We start from the raw sequence: 27,102 nt of genomic DNA, 5'->3' as shown, positions 1-27,102 counted from the left end.
ATCATTCCATAATAGCCAATGGATGAACACTCTCTGAACAAATGGCCATAAATCTAACAGCCCTGATTCCACTTAGGTACCTATCCTGTGTGTCTGCGGTTCGGCCACTCCACGCGTAACCCAAACTGGCACACAAAGCCACATAGAGTTACACACACAACACATTACAGATAACCACTGATAACACATCCTCTCTGTAAGTCATTACATACGCTTCAATATAATCATAGTCATAAGTTCATTCAACTTCTCTGTGAAGATGTTGCGTTTGTGTATATCAACCACATGTTGATATACATGGATTCGAATATTTTAGCAAGCACAGATTAAAAGGCTAAAAAGCTGTCTAATCACATTAAAAGCCAAATTTGAAGTGGTCTGCAAAGTCCCTCAAAAAAGACTGCCATAAAAATCACTCCGATTTATAGTATTATATTATAGTATGCAGTTCCCCTGCCTCTGAGGCATTTGTACTGAAACAACATGAGAGAGAAATCAATTTTCAGGGATTGGTTAAAGGGGAAGGTGAAACACATGGCTTCTAGTAATGCCTTTAAGGAGGTCCAGGGGACAAGGTGGAGTCTAGTTTGGCATGTAATAGCATGGGGGAATGCTAGGAAGCCTCACCTGCCCCTTATGGATGCACACAACAATGGTCAAGAAGTGTTTTCTGAAACCACAGACAACCTGACATCCCTGTGGATCTTTCTGCCAGACTTACTCTGGCCCACTGTCTAATGACAGCCTTGCATTAAACAAGATTAGATCCTGGCATCCTCCCTCTCACTCTTCCTCACACCTTTTGGGTGGGATGGATTGGTTTTATCTCAGAGGATATACTGTGCAGTTTATATTGCATTAGATGTGTGATTTCCTCTTTGCAGCGAGTCCAAGTGGAAAAAAAGAACCAGATTTTCGTCTTCTGTCTCTTTTTCCACTGAAGTTTTTAAGAGAAGACATATGTCATATTGCTGCTCAGGCTGTGGGAGGATTAAATATGTACAACACATCTAGGAAAGATCATTTTGTGACTTAAGCTTCTTAAGTTGGCTCCATGTTTCTTAAAACTAATGTATCTTTAGAATGTCTCTGTCTAGAATGTACCTGCATTTTTGCCCAGAGAGGTTCTCAAAAGCTTACATTCTCCCAAACAACGCTTTCTCATTGACAGGAATTGCTTTATGAACTTAGTATTTTATGACTCACAAATGTGATTAGCTGACAAGAAGTACATGGTTGTGAGGCCACTTGGCAGTACTGACTGCACACTTGATGTCACCATCAGCACTGCTGAATTTACTGTCCTGGTGGAGATACTGACAGACACAAACCCACATTAGCCCACACGTCTGTAAACCCCAACTTGGCATTTCATGTAAGGCCAAATGAAGGAAAAGCACTGTTCATTTATTCCTGACCAAATAAATCTGATGCAAACAGCATCATTTTTCAACCTTTTTAGGAGAAAATAACTCCTCAAGTCAGCATAGTCAGTGCAAGATGTGGGGGGATACATCTCCAAAATCAAACTGGTTTGCATTAAACAGTCCCTTTGTGTGCACAGCTCTATATAAATTGGAGCCTGTAATTACTGGAATTAAAAAGGGAGGTTGAAACCTAGAGCTAAGCTGGATGGGATAATTTGAGAGTCTGTGGTATGTGGCCCATATTAGGGCTTTCTAAAAATATCATCCCCACCACCTCATGTATTGGAATGTTCCAAAAGACCACAGAAACACCCAGCAAGTCACCCTGACCACGCAAACCACCACACATTGAGGGGGTGATGACTTCTTCCGCTGTGTGCTCTGCTCTCTGATGACAGACACACATTCTAAGCACTGTAGGCTCTGCCGGTGCACGCTTGTGCTGTGAGCATGACGTTTTCCTTTTCCATGTGGACCAAAGGTTTTCACATGGTATCTAAAAGGAAATGAGTTTGTGTAAACTGTACATCGCTTCTTAACAAAGCCAGCCACTAGTGTCATTTTACACTTCCATGTGTTCTAGCAAGGCGCCTCAGGGCAAACTATGTGTTAGTTTGGAGGTGAGATGAGTGGAACTAATCCAGCTCTTAGGCTCTGGCTGCTCTGGCCAGACACAATGGGTGGGGCCAATCCAGGCCCCGCCACAAGCCCAAGCTTCCAGTCAAGAGTCGGGGGAGAAAGGGGAGGAACACGGGTGGTGGTGATGATGGTGGTGGTGGGGGGGGGTTAGCTGGCAACCTTCCTTGTCTCGCAGGCCGGTGCAATCGGCGGTAATTGAGATTGATTGGATGTTATTTTTCTTCTTGCAAATGTAGTCCATTAGCTTGGCACTTGCATAATCAGTTTAGAGCGCAGTTAGCTGAATGTAATCATGTTCCTCAGTGTCTGCTCGCACAAAATCCACTCCAGATGCTGCTTGGCCATGGCCTGAAAGAGGCAGAGTGCCGTCACTATCAAATGGGGGATCTTTAATCATGAAAGTCCTGACACCCCTGCCTCCAATCTTGGTCTTGCCCTGTTGAGTATATGCAAACTTTTTTAACTCACTCACGATGAGCTGTCAAATCCACTGTCTGTCGCTTATACGTCAAACTTGCGAACACATAAGATGAACTTTTATATGCACGCACATCATTTATGCAACTCAGCGGCAACTTTTAACAAAAACATGTCTTTTGGAACGTCATGGTACGATCCACAAGAATTAGTGTACACTGCAGCATGAAAAACATATCCAGTCCACAGAGACAAGAGGAAAAGAGAGGTCAAGTAAATGAAGGGATTAGTAGCTGCGTGGCATCAGCATGTTTCACTGACTTGCAGGTCAGATATCTTTACATCAGTGATTAGAACTGCCGCCACTGATTTATGCAGTGAATATTGCAAATAAGTGGAAGTTAAGACAAAACATTTGAGTTTCCAGATTTGAGTCACCGTCAGTGCTATTGAATGTTTTAGCCATTGCTATTGTCTGCAGAGCAGTTAAATCCTTTCCCAGGGGTTACAACTTTGAAAGTGTGCTCTGATCATGCACAGTATGTTCCATGTGGAATAAGACAAAAAGGATGCCAGGTAATGTGAGAAGCTACTTGGCAAAGTGACGTCCAGCCGGCGCTTGGCCTAACCCTCCAGACATCTATGAAGAGGAGGTGTAGGAGGAGGATTGAGAGACGGGATGTGGGGGCAGGAGGGTGGGAAGGATAGATACTCTAATTATCATGGCTTGCCTATGATTGTTCAGTAATAGTGCTCAGTGGGAAAGGTTGCAGCAGTTCCAGGAAGAGCTGAGCGCTGATTTACTGGTACTACCGCTCTAATAAAGCGCTTGCTGCACATCCTGGGAGACAGCCCATTCTCCCCTTTTACATGCTTAAGCTTTTGATTGCACATAGAAGCAGACATACCTGCACACATCTTATATAAAGCTTAGGGACATTATTTAAATCACCACCGATTGGGAGGTCCAAATTATTTTTTGCATAACTGTTGTTAATGTCTCACCCACTTGTTTTCAAAAGAGAAAGAGGTGAATAGTTTACTTCTAGTATGTCCCTTTAGATTATGTTTCTAAATACAGATTGAGTTGCGAATTCGGATTGATTGTCAAACTTGAGTTACCTTACATCCATCCATTTTCCTCACTGGGGGTTTCGGGGGTATGCTGGAGCCTATCCCAGCTGGCTTCAGGTGAGAGGTGGGGTACACCCTGGACTGGTCGCTAGCCAATCGCCGGGCACATATAGACAAACAACCATTCACACTCACTCATTCATACCTATGGACAATACAGAATCGCTAGAGTACCCGAAGAAAACCCAGGCATGCACATGAGGAACATGCAAACTCCGCAGAAAATCGAACCCGTGTCTTCCCGATCTCCTGATTGTGTGTCCCACCTGCTAACCACTCAATAGGCACAAATCTTCATTGATATTATAGCAGGTCATTTCACCGCTGCTTTGAATAAACTAAATCAAACTATTTTCTTTACATGTAATCTCATTAAGCTTGTATCATGTCCTGGAAGGAGGGCCCATATGCAGCACTAGTTGCTGTATTTAGTGACCTATGGGCTCTACACCTGATTGACAGTGTCAAATGGCACGTAAACGCTACTCTGATGACTGCCATAAGGGGGACGTTGTGAATCTGTGCGGTTTCTAAGCTGAAGGAATGGAGAGAGTGAGGCAGGCAGGCTTACCGGCTCTGTGCCATCAATACATCACTGGCTTAGCCACCAGATTAATGGCCTCCGAGTGGTCGCGGCTGCAAAACTACTCAGCGCCAAGGTCTGTGTTCAGTGGGGCTTTACATGAAAGCAAGTTAGGGTGAGGAGGCTGATGAGGAGACAGGAGGTAGTCTTATGGACCAGGAGGCGCACAGAGGGACCTATGTTCTGTTTGGGTTTAACCTACTGAGTAGGGCTGTGGGACATATATATTATGCTTAATGATGGGTATGTGGCCCTTGCTCTTGATTTGTATATGTAATGTATGTCCTTGCCTTGCGTTGCTGTCCAAAAAAACCTACTAGATGTACCACTGTGATTACTGGCAGTTTGACAGCCAACACAATACATGAAACCTACTTTACCAACGTCCTTGTCTTAGGTTTATTTCAGTAAAAACAAAGGCAAAGGTTTCTGGCTAATTTTGTGTCTGAACATACACGCAAACGACCTGAGCATCATCAACTGTGAAGCGCCTTCAGATGTGCACACTTGTCCACGCCTGTCCTCTTTTCTTGAGAAATTTCAGTCTCTACTTCCGGATTTGATTCTGTATCCAACACATATGGCTATATGTAAAAAGCAGACGTTTCTAAAAGATGAATCGCTGTTTATTATCAACTCCATACAGTTTATCAACTACTATAAAGTCAGGTTCGGCAGCTATCTAGGAGTTCTCGTGAGCACTTGGAACTCTGACCAATCACAATGGAGTGGGCGTGGCCAGAGGCGGGCCATGGGTGGAATTAATTAAAACAGACTGTTTTGGCACGAAATCCAAAGAAACACAGCTGGAATGGGTGCAGATTCTGGAAGATCTACAAAGCTTTATTTGCTGGTTATTGTGCGTAGCTGCTCTATTGGAGTCCACAACTCAATACAAAGGTCTAAAAATGAGCATAATAGGTCCCCTGTAAGACACAATCTGGGTAATTTCTGAGATTAACTGTCCAAAAATATATATAATAACTTTAATGGTTATGGTGATGGCTACGGTTTAGGTCATTTTGAACATGTGTACAAGTTACACTGGAGTACATCACATGCAATTCACAGTTCCACATGTCTAAAAAGGAGTAGGAAGAATAAGAATGCTGATTTTATCCTACCCCCCATCTGTTTTACATCAATTGCAATACACATGTTGAATTCCTGTATTCCGAAGTACTCTTTGCCAATGGTAAACACATAGGAAAACGATAACACAATGTGCAATGATCAACCTTAATACAGACGGAATAATAATAATAGATAGATTATAATAACTAATAATAGGACTAGTAGATGACAGAAACATGTGACAATGACTTCCCACTGAAATGATACCTTCAAAAGTACTAGTGTCTTTGTACCCTGGACTTTTACAGCTTGGCAACATACCTACACCATATTTGACAGTGGAAAGGCACCAATTTGGCACCAATAAGTAGCCCTGTGGGGCACATTAGTATAGATTGTACCTTGACACAGTGAATTGGACTCCTACGGTAGCCTTATTTCTGACAGCGTGGAGCAGTGGTCTGAATTGATTTCAAAGAGGGCACATTTTGCCTGTGTTTTTCCTCTCATTTCCTTTGTTCCAACATATCCCCCCTTAGGTCTCTTCAGTTTGTGGTTCATTGATTACATTTGGACTACAAAACCCTTGTCGGCTGTTTGTTGTCGTTTATGAGTCACAGAGACAACAAAATGTGCAAACGTTCCCCTCAGTCAGACTATTTTGGACTGGTTGTGCTGCACTGCATCTCTGTGACTTATTGAGTCTTTGCTAGAACTTTAGCGGCCATCAGTTGGCGGTTACTGTCCATCCGTGTTTTTGCCTAATTGCCATATGCTGGAGTCAAGGGTTTGAACTGGGAGCTATAAATCTATCAGTGTTATGCAGATGATGTTTCCTCCAGATGTAGAAGAAAAGATTTCATTCTTCAGTAATTAAATGGTGCAGCACCGAGTGTCATGCGGTTTTTATTGGAGCCTCTGGAAAATATCATTTGCATCTTGTTTTCTCATCATGTCTCTGATTTTTCAATACAAAATATGTGAAAAAAAAACTGCAGAGAATAGAATCCCTTGTTCAAATGATTAGGTAGTGATGTAAGAAGTAGTGATGGGGAATGTAGGGTGGAGGCTCAAAGGGGACAAAGGCATAGTTTTCGATTTGAGGCAATTTTATAGTTCCTCAGATGGAGAATTTCAGGGGGGAAAAAGTTATTTTTGAGCACCAGGAATGTTCCCAAATGTTATCTTTCCCACGGGTGTCGTCTAGTACACCTGTGTTTTACTTTAATCCTTCTGCCGGAATAAGAGACAAAAGGGGGTTGAGTGGGAGAAAGTGATAGTAAATGAAAGCAAGAACAGTTGGGGACAAGAATGCTCTTCAGTTTCTCAAGGGCGCTGATACTTTATGGCCTTCGCATTCCTCCATGGCAAACGCATACCCAAAACAGTAAAAAATAAAAAAAATACTACTATGCTACTCGTGTGATGCCCTCCCCATATATCATCTCTTCTGCTTCCTCACCTTCACATCACCCTGCCTCTTTTATGTGGAAAAATCTGCTCAACAAACGTGATGAAAGCAAGTGAGAGAAATGTGTTCTTTTTACAAACATGTCAAAAAGCACAAGAACTCCATACTCTCCCACAGATCTTAAACATATTTTTCTTGCATTCCTTTTAACCCCTCAAAAAACCCTTTTTAAATGTAATATCAACACATCAAGTCAGCAAAGGCCCACAATGAAAACATCTGGATAATTGAAACATAAATCCTCGCTTCAGATCGCATATCTCTGTCACTAATTAGGAATTTCCTTAATCTATGCTCGTTAGCTTGGTCTTGCCGTACTGAAATAATTTAAAGCATAAAGGCCTGTCAGTGCAGCTACTGTCAAAGTGAAGACTCTTGGAGCAGTTCAAAGTTGGAACTGGTGAGTGCTGGAATCCAATTTATGATTCAAATGATTGATGGGGAAAACTCGCTGTCCAGGCAATTGTTTTATTGCCGTCAAGCAGTTTTTTAATTCCATCATCATGTTTGTTTTCCTCTAAGAAGGATAGCACAAGAAACTACTTTGTCCATTTCCATGAGTCTTTGTGGAGCGGTGGGGAATGGGCCACAGATTTTTTTATTTTTTATTTATTTGGTGAAGAGCTTGAGAAGCCTCTAAATTGTCGATAGGTATGGATGTGAGTGTGAATGGTTGTTTGTCTATATGTGCCCTGTGATTGGTGACCAGTCCAGGGTGTACCCCGCCTCTCACCTGAAGACAGCTGGGATAGGCTCCGGCATACCCATGACCCTAGTGAGGACATGCGGCACAGAAAATGCATGGACGGATGGAAGAGCTTGATAAATCAGTGAATCAGGGATTTCTTTTTCTTTTTTTGTTGTCCTTTCCAGGGTATTTTTCTTTATTGCCCTTCCCTGTTGTGCAAATAGCATTCATTCGTTCATTCATTTTCTACCGCTTTTTCCTCACAAGGGTCACGGGGGGTACTGGAGCCTATCCCAGCTGTCTTTGGGCGAGAGGTGGGGTACACCCTGGACTGGTCGCCAGCCAATCACAGGGCACATATAGACAAACAACCATTCACACTCACATTCATACCTATGGACAATTTGGAGTGGCCAATTAACCTAGCATGTTTTTGGAATGTGGGAGGAAACCGGAGTACCCGGAGAAAACCCATGCATGCACAGGGAGAACATGCAAACTCCACACAGAGATGGCCGAGGGTGGAATTGAACCCTGGTCTCCTAGCTGTGAGGTCTGCACGCTATCCACCGGACTGCCGTGCCGCCCGTGCAAATAACAATGTTTAGTTAAGTGAAACAATGGATTCAACTATATATAGTCAAGTATGGGGAACATTCATAAATCTATTGAATCTTAATTAATAAAAAAAATTGAGACTCTCACTGGTGTAGCCTGATGATGTTTGATGATGCATCATGTGACTTCGATGTCAATGTCTGAATGTCCACATGAAAGAGAGATCGCCTCTAAGGGGGGGTGCCTAATGCTTTTCAAATGAACGATCCAGCAATGGACTGTGCCCCGTTTTCAACTTAACTTTTAAATCATTAAACATGATGAAGCCATCTCCACAAAGTCAGGGGTTTATATACGAAAATCAAACACCATCTGCCGTCTCTGATCAGACGCAACAGCCATCAGGCCAGGGTTACCAAGGCAGAACAGGAAAAGCCATTAACTGCCAATCACTGCATCGATCGACAAGCCGGCTCACCACCATCGCCCCCTGTCCGCCTCCACCCACCCCTGCCCACAGATAACACACACAGATTTTATGCATCCTTACTGTACAGCGCGCAAACACACCCACACACACACACACACACACATGGCATTGCATTAACATCTGCTATATGCTGTTGTTACTCTACATCCACAATGCATGATAACAAACTGGTAGAATTGGTTTCAGTCTTTCTTGGACCTACTTTTCTTTTTAATTATCTAGAGTGTAGATTCCAAGATCAACATTCTGCACAGGTTAGAGTAAGCCTGTCTTTTTTTTTTTTTTTTTAATGGCAGCTCAGCAAACATAACGTAGCTTTGGTATCTCCTCATTGATGCCTCAGTGAAGTTCAGAATGAAAACGCACACTCCACCCAGTTCAGACTTCCACCACAGTTTTGGGAGTCAACCCAACAGAGTCAGTGAAGGGTTACAAAAAGAAAGATTGATTTTCACTCTTCCTCTCTGTTTTCATCCACATTTGTAGTAGTGAAGGTCATTAGAAGAATATTTGCCCACTTCCCAATTTAACTGAGATGCTATGTATCAGAGTGATCTGGATCAGAGGTCAGGGCTGAGGGGAGCAATTATAGAGCATGGATCAGAATCACAGGGCCTGTCCCATTGTGTGTGTGTGTGTGTGTGTGTGTGTGTGTGTGTGTGTGCTGTTGGCAGAAACAAATAGGTGAGCTAAAAGGGAAGCAGAGGCCACATGTATTGAACATAGTGGTATTCATTTATTGAGTTTTGTTAGTGATCAACTAGTGATAAATTAGTCAGGGGAACATAAAAATGAATGTTCCCAAATTCATCTTTAACATATAATAACAGGTCAAATATAATTTTCGGAGTTAGGATTTTCAGATTAGGAGTATTACGAATAACAAGTACTTTTCTCATAGGCTACTGTTTAACTTGCAACATTACATGCATTCATTTAATCAGAAGTATAAAAAAATCAATGCAACATCTAAATATCTAAATATCCCATGATATGATGTGAACACCTGCGGCTTATAGACACGTGCGACCTGTACATGTCCATTTTTTTTTTTTATTCTTGAAAATAGTACTCTGGAAAATATGTTAGTCGGATGACCAAAATAGTTTGGTTTACTTTTCACACGTCAATGTGAAGTCCCAGTTTACATGCACTCTGTCTAATGTGATTGTTGGCCAAATGATGTGTGCCTCCGCATTGCCGGGGGCAATTGTGGTGATTTTTTTCATTTGTTTATTGTGGGTAGAGGAAGAGGAAGCTACATGAGCAACAAGAGCGAAGTCATTGGTCTAACGGATAATAGAACTTTCTACAGCTCTTTTGTGTTGCCTGTAAGGTTTGAATGTGTGTTTAGATGACATCTGCTTTGGTTCTTGTGGTGATGGTGCTTCTCAGAGGCATAGAAAATACATTTAAATAAATTATTCTTAAACACTGGATTACACATCAATGACGTTTTGGAGATTCCATTCTTACTTTACCAAATAAAGTACAATGAAGGATAATTGAATTCATGCAATAATTCCTCTTTGTTTTTTTTTGTTTTTCTTTGTGCAAAGTAGTGTAAACGTACATACAGTTGATTTAAATGCACTTGGGATTTCAACTACCACACATAATCTGATTGAAGCTGACAGTGTGCATATTGCTTATAGCTTTTCACTAGCTCCTCTCTCTATTGGTCTGATTCAGTCAGTATTTCCAGGAGCCTATATTCAGAGCAGATATGATGGATGAAGCGTCTGCGGTGGCCTCGTCCACATAGATGGACGACAGGCAGCAAGGGAGGGATTGAGGAGAAAGGTTTGGAGAGATAGAACCCAGACCGTCCATTTTACTTGTTCATCTTATAAATATTTGTGTAGCTGATTCATAAACAGTTGAACAAGAGATGAAAGTGAGCGGCGGTGTGTGTATATAAACTTTTTTTTCCCTCTCTATTAATGACAATGCTATATACAATGCTTCCCATTGGCTACTTTGAGTTCATGTCCAGTGTAGTTTCTTTAACCCGACTTTGTATTCAAACTTTCAGCATCTATTCAGCATCTTTTTTCAGGTGTATTTCCTGCAATGTGACAGTAGCTGTGAATTGAGGAACAGTCACTGTGTCCCCATGGTGGTGTGCTAGCATTTGTCACAGTGGACAGCTGCACATACTGATTGTAGCAGCCAGCTGGTCAGATGTAACACAAAGGCCAAGTCTCCTGTATGGCGGTGGCAGGGGATTAGGAAGGGAGGGGGGGGTGAGTCCCTCTGTGTTTAGCCTGTGCTTGTTTGCTGGAGAACTCCTGACCATATGTCAAAATATTATAGTGTTGCAAAAGCAGCAAAGTTTATATAAATGGCGGCCACAGCCATGGTGCAAAATGTGGGTGGAGCAAGATCCACCTGTGAATTTCTCCTTGATTAATAACAGCTTTAAGAGAGATGAAGATGGCTGCTCACTGATCACTGTGGGACAAAGTCATGGGGAAAAGAGGGGAGGTTTGCTTCTCCCCCACTTTTGTCCCATAGCAGACCGGGAGTTCTCCGTCTGTGTGGAGAGGCCTGCTTGAGGCGTGAGAGACCTTGCACGGGCCAGTCTAGATGTTCCAATAAGGCGGTGTTTATATATTTATATTTATATTTATATTTTCTTCCCCCTCACCTGTCATGTCTGTAATTGTCAGAATGTGTTTGGATGCATGCAAATATTTTAATAATTAGAAACATGTTCTTTTCTGAGCTGATGACATTTATCTATAGGCTTCAGGCTGGAAGCTAAGCATGTTCTCCGCCTATATGTATTGTTTATTGCATGTGAGCCTGATCAGACAGGCAGTGATCGTAGGAGGAGCGGGGTGAGCGTAGACTGCAGATTGTTTTCGCGCTGCTGTGTCTCACTTTGTGCGCGGAGAGTTCAAAGTCCTGCTCAACATCAGAGAGCTGATGCTGAGTGAGGCTGACTAGCTGCAGCCTGTGGTCTGTGAAGGGTTACTGAATTATTACTGACGGTTTCGGGGGTAACTGTCCAACCACAGGACTGAGGAATATTAATCATTTATTTGATTGTCCGCATGTGCTGATTAATCAATTTGAGTGGGATCTGCAGGATTAACTACCCTATTATTCCCCCTGTAAGAACAGATAAGAGATAAGACTTTAAAATATCATATTCCATTCATCATTTATTTTTAGGTCCCTGCTGATGAAGGTGAAATAAAAACTGAGGCGAGATTAGGGCGAGCAGCAACACGGGGGCAGGAGGATAACAGTGGAGAGAGAGAGGGGGGGGGGAGAAAAAAAAGTCTCTTAACTGCAGCTTGTGTGCTATTTCAGAAGATGGGTGAAAGGCAGAGCTTTGTATTTCCTCAATCCTGGCGCACAAAATCAAGTTGTGCAGCTGCGAGTGAGAGAGCAGCGAGGAAGGGGGGTGGGTAGATGAGCGAAACAGGAAGTTGATGGGAAAATGATAGCTGTCTCCACCTGGAGTACAGCCTGAGCCTTATGGTCGGAGGGAAAGCAAGGCAGAGAGCTGCTCCACTACGTTCTTACTCTCTTTTTTAGGTAAGTTTACATATTGCTCCACAGTGTTGTTACTCCTGTTTACCCCCTTCACTATCTTTTCAGCCTATAAATTCTCAATCTGCCAACTGTTTAATGTGCTGTGTCATGTGGTAATGCCTTTGATTTCAACATGCCTCCCTTTGTAAATACAAGAAGCCCTTAAAAAGGCTGTGGTTTCTTTACAAGCATGGCGCCCCCGGCGCTTTGGTTGGGAATGCACTGAGAGGGACTGGAAAAGTAAGTGAGGGAGTGCAAGGTGGTTAGAAACTGTATACTCTTCCCATTGCTCCTCTTGCCAAGTGCTCTCCTTTCTGCCTCTGGTTGCGCAGACAGTGAGTGAGAAATGTGAGAGGGAGGAGCATCTGCTCTCTCCTGGCTCAACACTGCGCCATAATTATGCACTTTTCAGCAGGTTTTACCTTTAACACTTTCCTCCCGGGGTTGAGATTAGTGTTCAGCGTGCTTGATTTACTGCACAATTACCCAACAAGAGCTCTATGTGATCAATAACAAGGAAGGGGCAAAGTGGTAGTCTTTGAACCACAGTTTAAGGTGGGTTTCCAAGCAGTTATGTGCTGTTCGCCAGTGTGTGATGCCAGCCTGTGAAATATATATTAGATGTTATATCAGCAACGCCACTTTTTTTTTTTTTTTTTTTGCTTTTCCAGCTCTCTAAAAATCACTTTGCAGCGCTCATCCACTGTAGTGGAAAATAACATATTTTTCCTGAGCTGTGCTTAACTCTGAGGTCAGCAGCGAATTGGCTAATAAGGACATTGCTACAAAATGTTGAATTCAAATCCCAAGTTGTGGATTCTTGTGATCTTCTTCACGTAAAGTGGGAAATGAAGTAGTTGGAATCATGAATGTCCATGATGGCAGTTATTTTGGGAAACTCCGCTGACTAGCCATCACAAGTCTTTCCAGGTCTGCGGTGCGTTTTGCAAGTGTGATCGAAAGAAAACGGCCTCTTCCAATTAGTCCGGTCTCTGTTTGATTTTTGGTGATGACAACTACATCTCAGCAGCAATTACACTGCAGTGGGAATGATGAGGATTTAGTTTATTGATCTCTTATTGATCGCCCTGGTCAATGAGCACTTTTGTTTCTTTCATATGGAAAGTGAAATTATACTGTTTTTTTTTTCTTTAGCTAATAAGCAGACTCAATAGATTCCCCCTGTTGATGCGTTTTGCCACGCAAGCCCATATGTATTAGTGACAGAGGTGATGCCCATGGGAAAGACTGGTGAGACTTCTCAGGGCACCATTTGTCAACACAAGTATACGTCCTCCCTGTGGAGGTCAAAAGGTGAATATTTAACGGAAAATCATGTAAATGATTTCTGTATTGGGCAGCAAAGTGGTCCAGTGGTTAGCACTGTTGCACCACAGCAAAAGGTTTTGCGCTTGAGTTCCTGCTCATGCCTTTCTCTTTGGACTTTTCATCATCCCCCCATGCTTCAGTGAAGAGCAGCTCTATACACGGGTCATCATTCCTCACTTTTGGTGAAGTTGTAAGATTTTTCCTCATAAATTCTGTCATGCCATTCAAAAGGTTGTCCATGTTATCATCTTCTGCTTATACGAGGTCGGGGTCATGCAGCAGCCTAAGAAGGGAACCCAAGACTTCCCTCTCCTCGGCTACTTCATTCATCTCCTCCTGGCGGATCCTGAGGCCAGTTGAGAGACATACTTTCCCCAATGTGGCCTGAATTTCCCTGAGGCCTCCTATTGGTCGGATATGCCCCGAACACCTCTCCAGAGAGGCATCTGGGACGGATCCTGACCACATGCCGGAGTCACCTCATCTGGCTCCTCTCAATGCGGAGGGGCAGCTGAGTTTCTCCCAGATGACAGTGCTTCTCACCTTATCGCTAATACTCATTCCGTCTGCTTGTACCCTCATCACTGCCCGAAGCTCATAGCCATAGGTCAGGTTAGGAATGTAGATTGATCGGTAAATTGAGAGCTTTACCTTAGACTTAGACTTAGTAGACTCATGCAGCGTCCAAATCACTGCAGACTGAGCACCAATCCGCTTGTCTATCTCACATTTTATCCTTCTCTGACTTGTCAACAAGACCGCAAGGTACTTAAACTGCTCGACTAGGAGCAGGATTTCATACCCAACCTAGAGATGGGACTACACCCTGGGCTTGAACTTGGACGTGTTTCCATCTGCTTCACAGTCGGCTGCGGACCAATTCAGTGAGAGGTGAAGCTAACGGCCCGATTAAGCCAGCAAGACCACATCATCTGCCAAAATGTACAGCATCATAAACAACTGGAGGATGTCTAGTTGGATACATTGTGCTGGTCGAAGGTCATGCATTTGTACTTTAAACACAATCAACGGTGATTTTGTTTTGCTGTTTGTAGAATTGGTTTTCGTAACAGGAAAAACATTCAGAAATGTATTCCCACTTTTTCTTTTCAATTTATAGACTTTAGCAACCAAGTGCACTGTGAGGTCTCCACTCATCTAAGTTGCAGCTTTGTGTTTTCCCAGTAGAGAAGTGCTGACCGGTGGAGCTGGTGGGTGTTTGGTGTACGAATTGTGTGAAGAACCCTCAGCTGCCGTTTTTACTCTCACCCAGCACTTCATACTCCATGCAAATAAGCCCACATATAGACCCACTCTGTGCTTTCACCTCCACTCAACCCCACTCATTAATTGTCATTTTAAGAAGAGGCACCTCTCAAAGGCCGTGTTGCTTTTGTCATGGCAATGCTTCTAATAAAGATAGCTGCATGAGACGAGAGTTCAATATTGACACTATCTGAGCGCATAATCACTGTTTTTAATAAGATTGTGTGTATCCAACTTGCACTCCGTCTCTTCTTAACATTTTGCTATAAATTTTACATAAAATGAGATACAGGATAGTTAGAAAACATACAGCGTTACACAACCTTATTGCGTAACCTGAAGCAACAACCAATTAAGTCTTAATGAAATATTTACACTACCAAACCAAGGACACGAAGGGTGAAAGCAAGATAATATGAGCCCGAGGAGGCGGTATTCTGTGTCTCCTTTCTACTGTTGTGTTGGCAAAAACATGGAACAGGAGCTCAATGAATACAAGCTGGCTACAAAGCAAAGAACATGGGCCAATTTGTAATCATGGCTCCTTGTTTCCCCCGGGGGGCTTTTCGGGTCATGCTAACCAGTCAAATATCGGAAGTGTACATGCCGTACTTGCTCACCTCCATCCTCAACAAATACTTTTCATTTATATTTGCTGACTGGCCCAGCAACTTGTAGCAGTGAATCTGCATTCATGTCCATGAGATGTTTGTTCTCCTTGACTAATTGTGTTTGGGTCATGTTGCTGCTCTGCATTTAATTCCTATTGTATGCATTAGTCATTTCAAGTGTTTTTTTTTTTTGTTTGTTTTTTTCCTGTGATTTAATCCAACACCCCTTCATTCCCAAACTCACCATCTCCTCAATTTGCACTGTATATTTTTCATTTAAATGTAACAGACACATCAAACAAAAGACACCGTTAGCAGAGCTAAACACACCTTCATTAGCTGGTCTGAAGAGATGTGTTTAGTTCTTGACGCATTGCATTTAAATCACATACAATTCACAGATGGACTTAACTACTACGTTTGACTCACAGCTTTATGTGCCTACAGGCAAGCATGATCTCGGTCATTATCATTACAAACATTCTCAAAAACAGGAAGCGCCGCACTGGTGTCCCGCGAGCTGCACTAAATGTCATTCATATTGAAATTGAGTTTGCTGGCCCAACTTCATAGCCAGAAGAAAGGGTGTGGTGTCAAGTGTAATAATATTAATGGCTTATGGGTGCGGTCATCTTGTTGTGAAGATTCATAATTTCAGCAATCATAGTGTGAGTAGGTTTTCAATGAAGTGTCTTGCTCACAATGCCCACAATGTATTTTGTTTTTAGGAAAGCCCCTCTCTGTGTCAGTATTATTTATCGGTAATTATTCCACTAATTCTACTATAATGGAAGAAAGTTGTGACGTTGTTTCAAGCAGGTCCTAATTTATCCCATTCACCTTCCAGATGTTACTTTTCCAACAGTTTGTTGTCTACAATTGTTATTTGGGTGCCCCCGCTGTCTCCACCTTGCCCTTGCCCCCTGCAGGCTGACTCATTGTACTACAATTTTGTCAGGCTCCTCCCAGCATGGATTTCATAAAGCATCAGGAGGTTAAGCTGTTAATTAGCTACCTTCAGAGAAGGCCAAGAGCTTGCTGATAATTCGCTTTCTCTTTTCACTTTATATGGGGATTGACATCATTTCCTGTCTGTTGTGGTGTCGGTGCGGGAGTGTTACAAAAGCAAGGCCCAGCTCATTAAGAAGTGGGGAAATGTGTTTATCTGGATCCGATTACAAGTGCACATTATGTATGTATGGCCATGCTTATCCAAATGTTCCTAATGAGCGAGACCCTGGATGGCGGCGAGGGGCTCCTGTGGGCATAGGCTTAGGCTCGTTATCACCACACAGGGGCATCGATCTCAACACGGCGTGCATGCTTATCCCCCTCCTGGCCTCTCTCAAAGACACTGACTTGCACATGAATTATGTGGACACATTGATCATGTGATTGAGAGCCATTGTTTAGAACCCATGGTCATTATTGAAAGAGGGATTACCCAAGTCTTGTTTTGTGTGTGAATATGGACGAGTGTATTACTCAGCTACTTGTCACAGCACATATACACTTGTCTTAATTCACCTTAGATATGCAACCTCTACACAAATATACACACACACAACAATTTAAACAATCAGCATGACCCAAATGACTGCCTGCATTGATTGCCTTCCTTCCGCAATTATGTTCCCATTGTTTACTTTGTAGCATCTTACTCATTCAAACAGAATTCAATAATTATTGCTTTATTTAATTTTAAAGTAAGTAAGAGTGGTGGGTGTGGGGCACGGGTAGATGCTGTGTCTTTACACCCCCCCTGCCCTCCTATACTTTGTTTTATCACTCTGTAGTAAAGGCATCCATTTTTACCTCACTGTCCAGTGGTCTTTTTGTTTCTCTCCCACTTCCCAAAGATAAATATGGAGCTTGTTTTATTCATTAGTCATGATGTATAACGAAGGAGAGGAAACACTTTTATGAAAAATAGACCATGATACAGAAGAGAAAGGACACAAGTGGGAAGGAGATACATTAGGCTTTACGGAGCCCTTCCAGCACTGGAGTACACGCTCTTTTTACCGCCATAAGCCGTCTTTGAGGCATGTTGCAGCTTGCTGGGCCTAATTCAAAGCAGCCACCATACTTGGCACCCAGTAGGGCATCTGTGGTTGAGAGCTGTTGTTCGTGCTGCTGGCAGACCCGGGCTCCCAGGCCAAGCTCTGCTTTGCTTCGCTAAATAACCTGCTTTCATTCCAGGGGAATCCCGGAGTGCAGACCTGTGGGAAGCGAGTCACATTGAGTATACAAATGCAATAGCTGGGTGCAATGCAGTCATATTTTTACAAATAATGTTTTTTTTTTTCGGATGGAGCAGGAAACTCACATATAATCTATAGACTTTTGCATTCCAAGAGTCTTAAACCACAGCATTTTTAAAGCCCAACAGGCAGATTTTATCTGTGAAAACATTTATCCACGTGTAAACCGCTACCATCACTAGGCAGAATGAGAATGAAGAAATGTTGTTGCTTTACTGCATGTGTCAGTTCTTTAACCTGTGTTTGTGTCCAGCTGCCATTCAATGGAGAGAGGTCGGGGGAGAATTGCATAGAAATAGCAAAGCAGAGCCTGTCTGGCTCTCCAGTAGAGGACATTTGGCAGCTCCCCTACAATTGATAGCTATTTAGCTCACAGATAGTCATCTGTTTTAATGCATTAATTTTGTATTAACAGCACTGCCAAATTTAATGGTAGAAATTAGAGTATGAACTTAATGGCATGTGGTTTTGTACACGCGCACAAGTCAGTATGTGCGTGTGAATGTGTATATATTGATGCTCATTTTGTCTATACTTTTATGTGTGTTTGTTGTGTGCGCATGCTGTATTATAAAGCTCCATCGGGAGCCATTCTCTGGAATTACCGTCTCTGCGTCTCCCATCCACCCTTCCAGTAATACCCACCTCCATCTTGTGTGAGTCGAACTCGCTCAGCAACCGCACTGTTTTGTGTTAAAGGTGCACTTTTACTTGCATGTTTAAGTGGATAGAAATGCAGATCTATGCGGTACTCCAGGTGGGTGGTGAAACTGATACAGGCATGTGGTGCCCACTCAAAGGGCAAGGTGCACTGTGGAGATGTTAGAGAGAGGATGGGGTGGTGCCCACACCGCCCCACTACCTCTTTACCTGTAAAAAGCATGGATAAACTCAGCCTCAGCCTCCACAGAAAGATGGAAGGCGCTCTATTGCAAGGGAACTTTGACAAACCATCATAGCCTTTTTCAACCTAGAACAGCCACTCGAGTATAAACTAGAGCAGTTCATAAAAACGAGAAATGAGGAAATATTCTAGCATGTTGATCTAACCCACTTTTGATTTTAAACATACTTTTTTATTTGTATATAAAATACATGCAACCATCTTCAGGAAAAGTCTGATCGCTTTTTTGTGACTTTGGGTATATAATTCTCCATCTTGGCAGGCAAATTCATTAATTCATTCAGCAGAGCAAAATGTATCTTGCTTGACTTGCTGCTCAGAAAATTGAGACTTCTATATGGAGGGACGGCAGTGACAAGCACCTTCCAGCTCATGCAAATCCCCATTTCTGCAAGCTGGAGCGCATGCTATGACATACTATGACATTTCTATGTATTATGTTGTCCAGTTAGCAAAAATAATGATGCCACACTTATATTAAATACTAATACTAAATACTCATACTAATAATAAAACAAATTGAATGAATTAGCACATTTGAGACAGGCAAACCCTTACTGAATCCATGCCACTGACCTAGCAAGCAGCAGTGCTCCACAGCACGCCCTCTGTCGGGGCCTTCACACAGCGATTAGAAAGCGCAGAGCCACGCAGAACAACTCCTTCCAGCCTAACATGACTTTTTCATTAAGCTGGCAAATTCCTGCACTCCAGTTGGAGGTGATTTATCAACTAGGGGCTTCATTGCAGATTCATAGGAAACAGACACAGGCTCTGTCTGTCTTGTGCATTATGTGAGTGCGCACATGTGAATGAGACCTGGGGGTAGGGGTTGGTGTCAGGGGATTTGGTTTACTGTGTCCAAACTATATTTGCACATTTTCCAAAGGCAAATCATTTTTGGGGAGTTTGATCTTTTCTTCCACTTCTGTCATTTTGCCTTGGTGGATACTAAAATAAGACCAGGTTGCAAGGCCCATCTCGTTGATCATCTTCCCTGACTCCAACCTGCCCCCGGCTAGCCGGGGTCATGGCCGGAGCAGAGGTGCTGCAAGTGCCGCTTTGCAGGTATAAGTGTTTGATGTCGTAGACAGAGCTACAGGCGCTGGAGCAGGCCACATTTAGCTCTGCTAAGGCCATGGTCCTGACCAGTCAGACTCTGGGTGAATTATGGCTGATGCTGGAGCAGGCAGTCTCAGGTTTACTCCTATATAAACCCTGGGCTTTTTTATGGGAAACTATAAAACTCCCAGGATTTTTTTCCCTCTACCTCCTGAGACTGGCTTTGAAGTTCTAGTCAGGTGCTGTCATTTTTTTTCAACTTGACTCTATGTAGATTTTTGGAGCTGTGAGTCATTTGCAGCAAAAATTTGTTTTAATATAAGACATCTGTTTGACCTAAAAGCAGTTCATATGATGGATTTGGTGTTATCTATAACCAAATCTGTCTTTCAGGTTTGTCTACCTCACTTCCAATGCAATATTTGTGGATGAAGGTAAAGCAGCAGGGGGAGGACAGGGAGTTCCTCATAATATCCAGCAACACCTCTTTATGACATCATGGATAACTTAGAATGAGGAGAGAAAAGAGGGCACGCAGAGACAGAGACACTTTTACAATCACCTAATAAGTCTATTACACTGCACTGTGGGGCTAAAAAAAAAAAAGGCGGTTGACAAAAAGAGCTTTCCTTTTTCCTGGAAGCGGTGCGTTAATACATATTTTAGGTGTTAAACAGACAAATATGAAACAAAAGAGAACGGAATACAATAGTCTGGAAATCCCTGCAGCAATTTTAGAATATTACCAGAACGAAACAAATAGTAGGGGATTGCGACACAAGCTTCTCAGGGAGGTTTAACTTTATTAATATGTTTTTTTTTTTCCACCTTTTCAGTTTGTAAGCATTTGATTTGAATGGAATGATTCAATTGCTATTGTGTGGCGGGACGTGATGATCAGTATCTTCTTCTCTTCTAGCCTATTAGGATGGTAGAGTGATGTGTTTTCTTACGGAGGCTGAGACTTCGCAGAATTAATGAGACAACATGTTTGTTTAATGCCTTGGTCAAGTTACTGGGTTGTACATGCACAGTCAGGTACACATGCAGCGTTTAAGGGGTTCCAAGAATAACTGTCTACACGGTGGACTAGTGGTTAGTGTGCAGGCCACACAGCTAGGAGACCCGAGTTTGATTCCACCTCCTCACTTCCTCTGTGTGGAGTTTGCATGTTCTCCCCGTGCATGCGTGGGTTTTCTCTGGGTACTCCGGTTTCCTCCCACATTCCAAAAACATGCTAGGTTAATTGGAGACTCTAAATTGTCCATAGGTATGAATGTGAGTGTGAATGGTTGTTTGTCTATATGTGCTCTGTGATTGGCTGGCGACCAGTCCAGTGTGTACCCCGCCTCTCGCCCAAAGACAGGTGGGATAGGCTCCAGCATACCCCCCCGCGACCCTCATGAGGATAAGCAGTATAGAATAATGAATGAATGAACAAAGATAACACGTTATCACACTAGGTTTATTGTTGTGGTTGTAGTTTAGAATTGCATCATAATGTCTATAATTATGCCCCCCTATTTTGGCTAAATATATAAATCCACAAGTGAAAAATGGTTAATCTGAAGTCAGCATTATTATCTTTGAAAATGAAGATGTATTTTTCATATAGCTATTTTGCAGGTGTGCGTGTTAAAACAACCCTGAATAAACGGAAGTGAAAATTATTGGAGAATTAACAGGAAACGGTGTGCTGATTGACATTGATTGCAGCCACATCAAATCCCCCAGCTGGGTTCCAGAGTGAGATGTTGGGGGTGTCACATGACACATGTGAAACAAGTGGCCGTACACACGGGATGAGACGAAGCAGTCACTGTGATACTTTAAGATAATGGTCAATAAGCATCTTGCTCACGCGAGGCGCAGACTTGCATCATTGATTGAGCCATGCGGGAGGTAATTAGACTTGGTGCTGTGATGTGACAAGACTTTGTGGAGGTATGGCGTCATTTGAGGACAAAGTTTGACACCGCCGGTTAAAAGCATGCATGGGGCCCGCTGTTAACCCACGGAGGAAGTGACAAGGGTTGACAGGTCAATACAGAGACTGATTTACTGTCCTCTGATGGTCGTTGTCCTGTTGCGGAATGTTCCGGTCACCCTCCTGCCTTTCCGGGCCAGCGTGCCTCACTCTATGATAAAGCTGGGATTTAACTCGCCTTGATCAATATTTAGTATCCCATGCGTGAAACAGGCAGATGTTTGGAGTTTCCTTTTCAGAGGCGGGAGGCTTGTGTTGAGTGAAGGGAATCAATGCTCCTTTCCGTCTGCTCCACTGTCGAGCCTCACAGCCTCAGAAGAGTGGTTGATGCCATTCCTATCCCCCGGTGAGATTTGTGTGCCCCTCCCAAGGCCTCTCCTGTCCTGTTAGCGCACTGATACAGACACTCAATGCAGACAAAGTGCGCAGTCCAAACAGTTGTCCTGAAGTGGAAGAGGTCTGGATGTTAAACAACAGGACTGTGATTGGGAATTGATTTGTTCATTTGGCAACTCTGTGAGCAAAAGTGCCATCCTCAAGAACCGCTTTCGCTCTCTGTCCTCCTCCTTGCCTCGTGCTTTATCTCTCTCTTGCTCTTTCTCCATTCCCTCCCACAGCACCTGCAGCAGCACGAAAACGCAGTGGAGGGTGATGCCTGCTACTACCACTGCGTGCTGTGCAACTACTCCACCAAGGCCAAGCTCAACCTGATCCAGCATGTGCGTTCCATGAAGCACCAGCGCAGCGAAAGCCTCAGGAAGCTGCAGCGCTTACAGAAGGGCCTGCCGGAGGACGACGAAGACCTCAGCTCCATCTTCACTATCCGCAAATGCCCCTCGTCAGATACAGGTCAGAATTCTTCTCATATAGCATCTTCTTACATACACTCGATGGACAAAAGTTTTGGGTTAACTGAAAATGTAGACTTGTCGATATAACAGCTCATGGGAAGACTTTCGACAAGATGCTTTCGTGTCTCTGTGGGAGGTGTTGTGCATCTGTGTTGTCAAAAGTCATTGCTGTAGGACCTGAGAGAGGACCTGCTCTCTCTCTCAATGCCTGTTGAAGTTCATCCCAAAGATGGAGTTGATTTCAGGGTTGTCAAGTTCCTTTACAACAAACTCATCAAAATGTGTCTTTGTTTGACACTGGAGCAGCAAAATAACTTCTCCAAACTGTTTAGGTTTGTCTAAAATGTTCAGAAATATTCAGGAACTAAGGAAGTTAAACCAATGGAGTTTTTCATTGACAACAAGAAATATCCCAACACTTTTGTCCTCTTTTATACTTTATATCCAATTGAGTCTCCAGATATTAAACTCAGATGTTCTCCTACTTTCCTTTATCTCAATAATCTAACACTTGAAGTGAAGAGGTCCATGGAAATTCCAACTGTAGAGCTGTTGTTAGCATCTATTTAAGACACTGTCTTAAGCATATTTAGTGAAGGATGGAAGGATGGCTGCAACAAGAAGACCATCAGTACAGTAGACACAACACATTTTGCAAGACTAAAACAAAGTGCCCTGACTGCTCGTTTATTATGGACTGATTAGGATGAGCAAGCTGTGGTCAATTAACACACTTTCTTAGCCGAGATTTGGTTTTCTAATCACTTTAACTTGGGTGCCCCCACAAAGGGGTCCTATTGTGGGTCCCGGCAAGAGGGAACCATTATGTCCCTCGCACACATACTCACTGTCTCTGTTATGGAGAGGAAAAAAATGCCAGCCTGTGAAGACGCTTTGTTCCATGGAGGCAGGGATAATGAAGCCAGCGGCCGGGAAATTGCGCAAAAGGCAGCCACAGATCTGAAGCAAATCATTAGAGAACATATTTAGCGGAGCAATTAGGGACAATTAAGCTTTCTGCTCACTGCACTCCAAATATGTTAATGACTACAGTACAGTGGACAAGCCAACATGCAAAGGCAGGAGGAAAGGCTATTTGGGTTAAAAGGGTTGGGAATTTACTTTCTCTCTCTTGTTACGATGGGGTGGAGGCGCAGTTTGCACTTACATGATTATTTTTTTTCTTAACGGATATGCATATCTTATCTTTCCTTTCTTATTATTCAATGTTTGATGTGATTGATGCCCATTTTTTAACCTCTGTGAGGGATTCAATTCCCTTTTAATAGGGCTCTGAAGTATTCTACACTAGTCAATAGGTGCCAGTAATGTTACCGTAACGTTCGGTGAGACACACAATCACCAGACTTGATGCCTAGAGGCCAAGAGGCGGGGTACACCCTGGACTGGTCGCCAGCCAATCACAGGGCACATATAGACAAACAACCATTCACACTCACATTCATACCTATGGACAATTTGGAGTCGCCAATTAACCTAGCATGTTTTTGGAATGTGGGAGGAAACCGGAGTACCTGGAGAAAACCCACACATGCACGGGGAGAACATGCGAACATGGCCGAGGGTGGAATTGAACTCGGGTCTCCTAGCTACAACAGACACAATAATTCCTAATAAAAATCCTGACTCTAAGCATTTGTCTTTGACCCACGTCAAACTAAAAGTCAACACTGAACACCAGACGTCACTTCCTGTCTGCCGCACACTGAGCTCCCCTAGCACCAGAACACACGGCACTGGAACACATTTAAATAACAGTCTTGTGTCTTACATTGCTTATTTTCAGTTTTATGTCTACTTCAGTGGGTCATATGAGTGGTAGGTGACTATAGGGGTGTTAGTTCATCTCCAGAGGGTTCTAATAATGTTACAAACAGTATTCAGATGGTCATAAACAGGTTTTATAGTATGAAAATATTAAATTTGTTAATAATAAATTGTACGTTTGGGAAGTTCACTTGATTCAAGATTAGAATACATTAACTGAGGGACGACAACAAGCAGTACTTCCAAAGTACCAGATTTCTAATAGCAACGGATTGAGCAAATAGCCGAGGGATTACTGTAATTGGTGGGTTCCATACTATTTTTGTCCCCAACATAGTGATGACTATCCACACATGGGTAGCTGATGGAAAACATCTCAGAAATGCTTTGAATGCTGCAATGCAGCCATTAAAGTTGGTATAAAATAGTCAAGTAGCTACAACGGCTGTATTGTACATGACCTTCCCACTGGGCCATTTGCCTTGCAAGCCAAAGTGATTTTAGTGTGCCTTGTCGGTTTTGAGTGTTTTTAATTGTGTTCTGATGGTACAACCCACCCAAAGTAAGGCCTCCTCCAGTAAATAACCTCTGCAGTGGTCTGTACTTCTGATGAAAAACTCATGTCTCTGGCTCCACGCTTATTAGTAGTCTGAATAAACTGACTTTTGTGACCACAAAGTAAACCAAAAAAAAAGCAGCAAAACTACATTTGTGTTCTGTTTGCTCAGGATTAATGTGGCAATAGTTGCAAAAGCAAAAACGACTGCAGCAAATTGTACAGGTATGTTCCTGTAAATTTTCATTCCACCTAGGCAAGTTTCATCACAGGGCCAAACCTTTTATTCCCTCTTAGTGTAATATTTAATTTCCTCTCCATTAGTACTCCTGCGACACATGGCTCTCTTTTGTGGTTGAAGCATAGTTGCTAAAGTGGTGAAACATTGCCTGGCTTGTTAAAACAAAGTTGCCCCTGGATTTGTGGGTCACCTCGACGGTAATTCCCTGGCCTGCTGCTGTTTTGTGATTCCATGACGAGTCGCTGCTTGCTTCCCCCTCCCCAAAAAACATTAAAGACACACTACACAATAGTGTGGCTGAGTAGAACTAAGAATCATTTCTTTACATAGTCAGCTGATACCTTGCTATGACACTTCCATGAGTAATGGAATGAATGAGATGAGCCCGTGTGCAGACCTTGTGTGTGTTTTATATCCATTCACTTTGCATATTAATGCTCCCAATGAGGGTGCAGGAAATACAGACTCGTGGGATTTGGTGCCACATATCCCCCCCGAGCTGGATGTCTGAGGAGAGCAAATACAGCAGAAATGAGCTTCTTTCCAATTAAACTTACACAAGAATAAAAGCCTACATTGTTTTAACTCTTACTCATACTGACAATGTGCTGCTGAGGCAAGTGGCTGGGTGGCCCCGCCTCCATTTGTCTTCTTTAACCCTTTATCTAGGGGCGAAACAAAGCAGGCCTCAGTGGGAGCCCAAGCCACACAGCTGCCCTTTGTGCAGAGATGCTTGACAAAAAGCCAGTTTTGACTGCAACCAGCGCAACACGCTACAGCAGAATAGACCATTAACAGAAATACACTTAGCGTCCATTTAATTAGGCACACCCGGGATACAAGGGGCCTCCTTTCTTGAGTTGTGCAAATACTGATTTATACACATATGACATTTAGATGGTAAGCAATGCACAAAGGAAATGCTGAGAAACATGAAACCCTTGCAGTGACAATGTTTCCTTGTCGAGGTATGTTTAAACTCTCACTAGACACAACATACGGCACACCTGCACAATCCAAAGAGGTACAATACCAGAGCTGCTCTACTAATATGTTAGCACTCAACTTTTACTAAACACTGTCAGAGTATTCATTATACTATATATATATATATATATATATATATATATATATATATATATATATATATATATATATATATATATTCATTTTACAATATATTTATTAGCGTGGTTGCAGTTTGCAGCAGTACACATTGCTCTAAATTGTGTGGGTATGCCTAATGAAGTGTCCATTGAGTATTTATGCATGTATTAAAATGTGTTGCCATTTTGTAAAGAAAGGGAAGTCGTGTGGGGGAGACATAGTGTGACGTATACCATGACCCTGGTCTGTTAAGTTCACCAGAGCATACAACTCATTGACACAATGAGGTTCCTTTTTTTTTTTTTTAACGTTTTAATCAACTTTTCAAGCTTAGAACAACATTTCCATTAAATAATGCACTGATGGATGTACTAGTGAAATATATATTTTGCTGTTAAAACATTTAATGAAGCATAATATATTTATAGTGGTGATACAGATACAGTATGTGTGTGTCTTCATGTGTGTGTGTGTGTTGAGGAAGCGTAGCCGGAGAACAAACGTGGCTGACAGTGGATTAGCTTCTGCTGTAAATCCGCCACAGTCACAGATGGCAGGCTCTTGATCTCTGGGCTGTGACGGCTTGGCTCTCAGCGCAGGAGGAAATCCCTGCCTCTGTGCGCCGAGGAGGCCGTGGAGGGAGATGGGTGGAGCTGGGCTGCCTGGAAAGCCAAAAGTCATTGTTAGCAAAGTGTGCAGACACAGAGGCCTGGGGTCTTCAAGGGCAAAGACTGGCTTGGAGAGGGCTGATAAGACTGTGACCCTGCAGTTGTTTCATGCAGCACAGCAGCACAGCCTGTAAGTGGAGCCTAAACCTCCTGTTTAGATCAGTGTTACTTTTAATGACCAGCTTGAGAAACCGGGTAGTGGAGCCATGTGCATTATTAAATGAAAATGAGACGAAAGGATGCATACAAATGACTGCATAATAGTGGTATCCAAAATGAGATCCATTACTTGTTTCACTAAAAGGGGTGCACTTCCAGGGTCACACACCTAATAGAGAGGACTGTCCCGACAACAGGCGCATTTCTCTTCTCTCCGCCCTTTGTCTTATGCATAATTCTTGAGACATTCAAAAAGCTACAAAACAGGCAGTGACGTGGAAT

General features: G+C 42.8%; 1 protein-coding gene across 9 annotated transcripts in view; it reads left to right on the top strand.

Moving 5' to 3' along the window:
• Positions 1-27,102, top strand: part of zfhx3b (zinc finger homeobox 3b) — a 331,153-nt gene that overhangs the window by 252,381 nt on the left and 51,670 nt on the right. For all 9 annotated transcript variants that reach the window (XM_078795720.1, XM_078795721.1, XM_078795719.1 and 6 more), the window contains one exon: positions 22,068-22,299. In XM_078795720.1, the coding sequence (XP_078651846.1) occupies positions 22,068-22,299 (232 nt within the window). The remainder of the gene's footprint in view (positions 1-22,067; positions 22,300-27,102) is intronic.

The sequence above is a fragment of the Doryrhamphus excisus genome, linkage group LG13, assembly GCF_037039965.1.
Source record: "Doryrhamphus excisus strain RoL-2023G ecotype Guam linkage group LG13, RoL_Dexc_Guam_v1.1, whole genome shotgun sequence".
NCBI lineage: Eukaryota > Metazoa > Chordata > Actinopteri > Syngnathiformes > Syngnathidae > Doryrhamphus > Doryrhamphus excisus.
The sequence above is the reverse complement of the archived record's forward strand: the minus strand, read 5'-3'. Positions and strand labels throughout refer to the sequence as shown.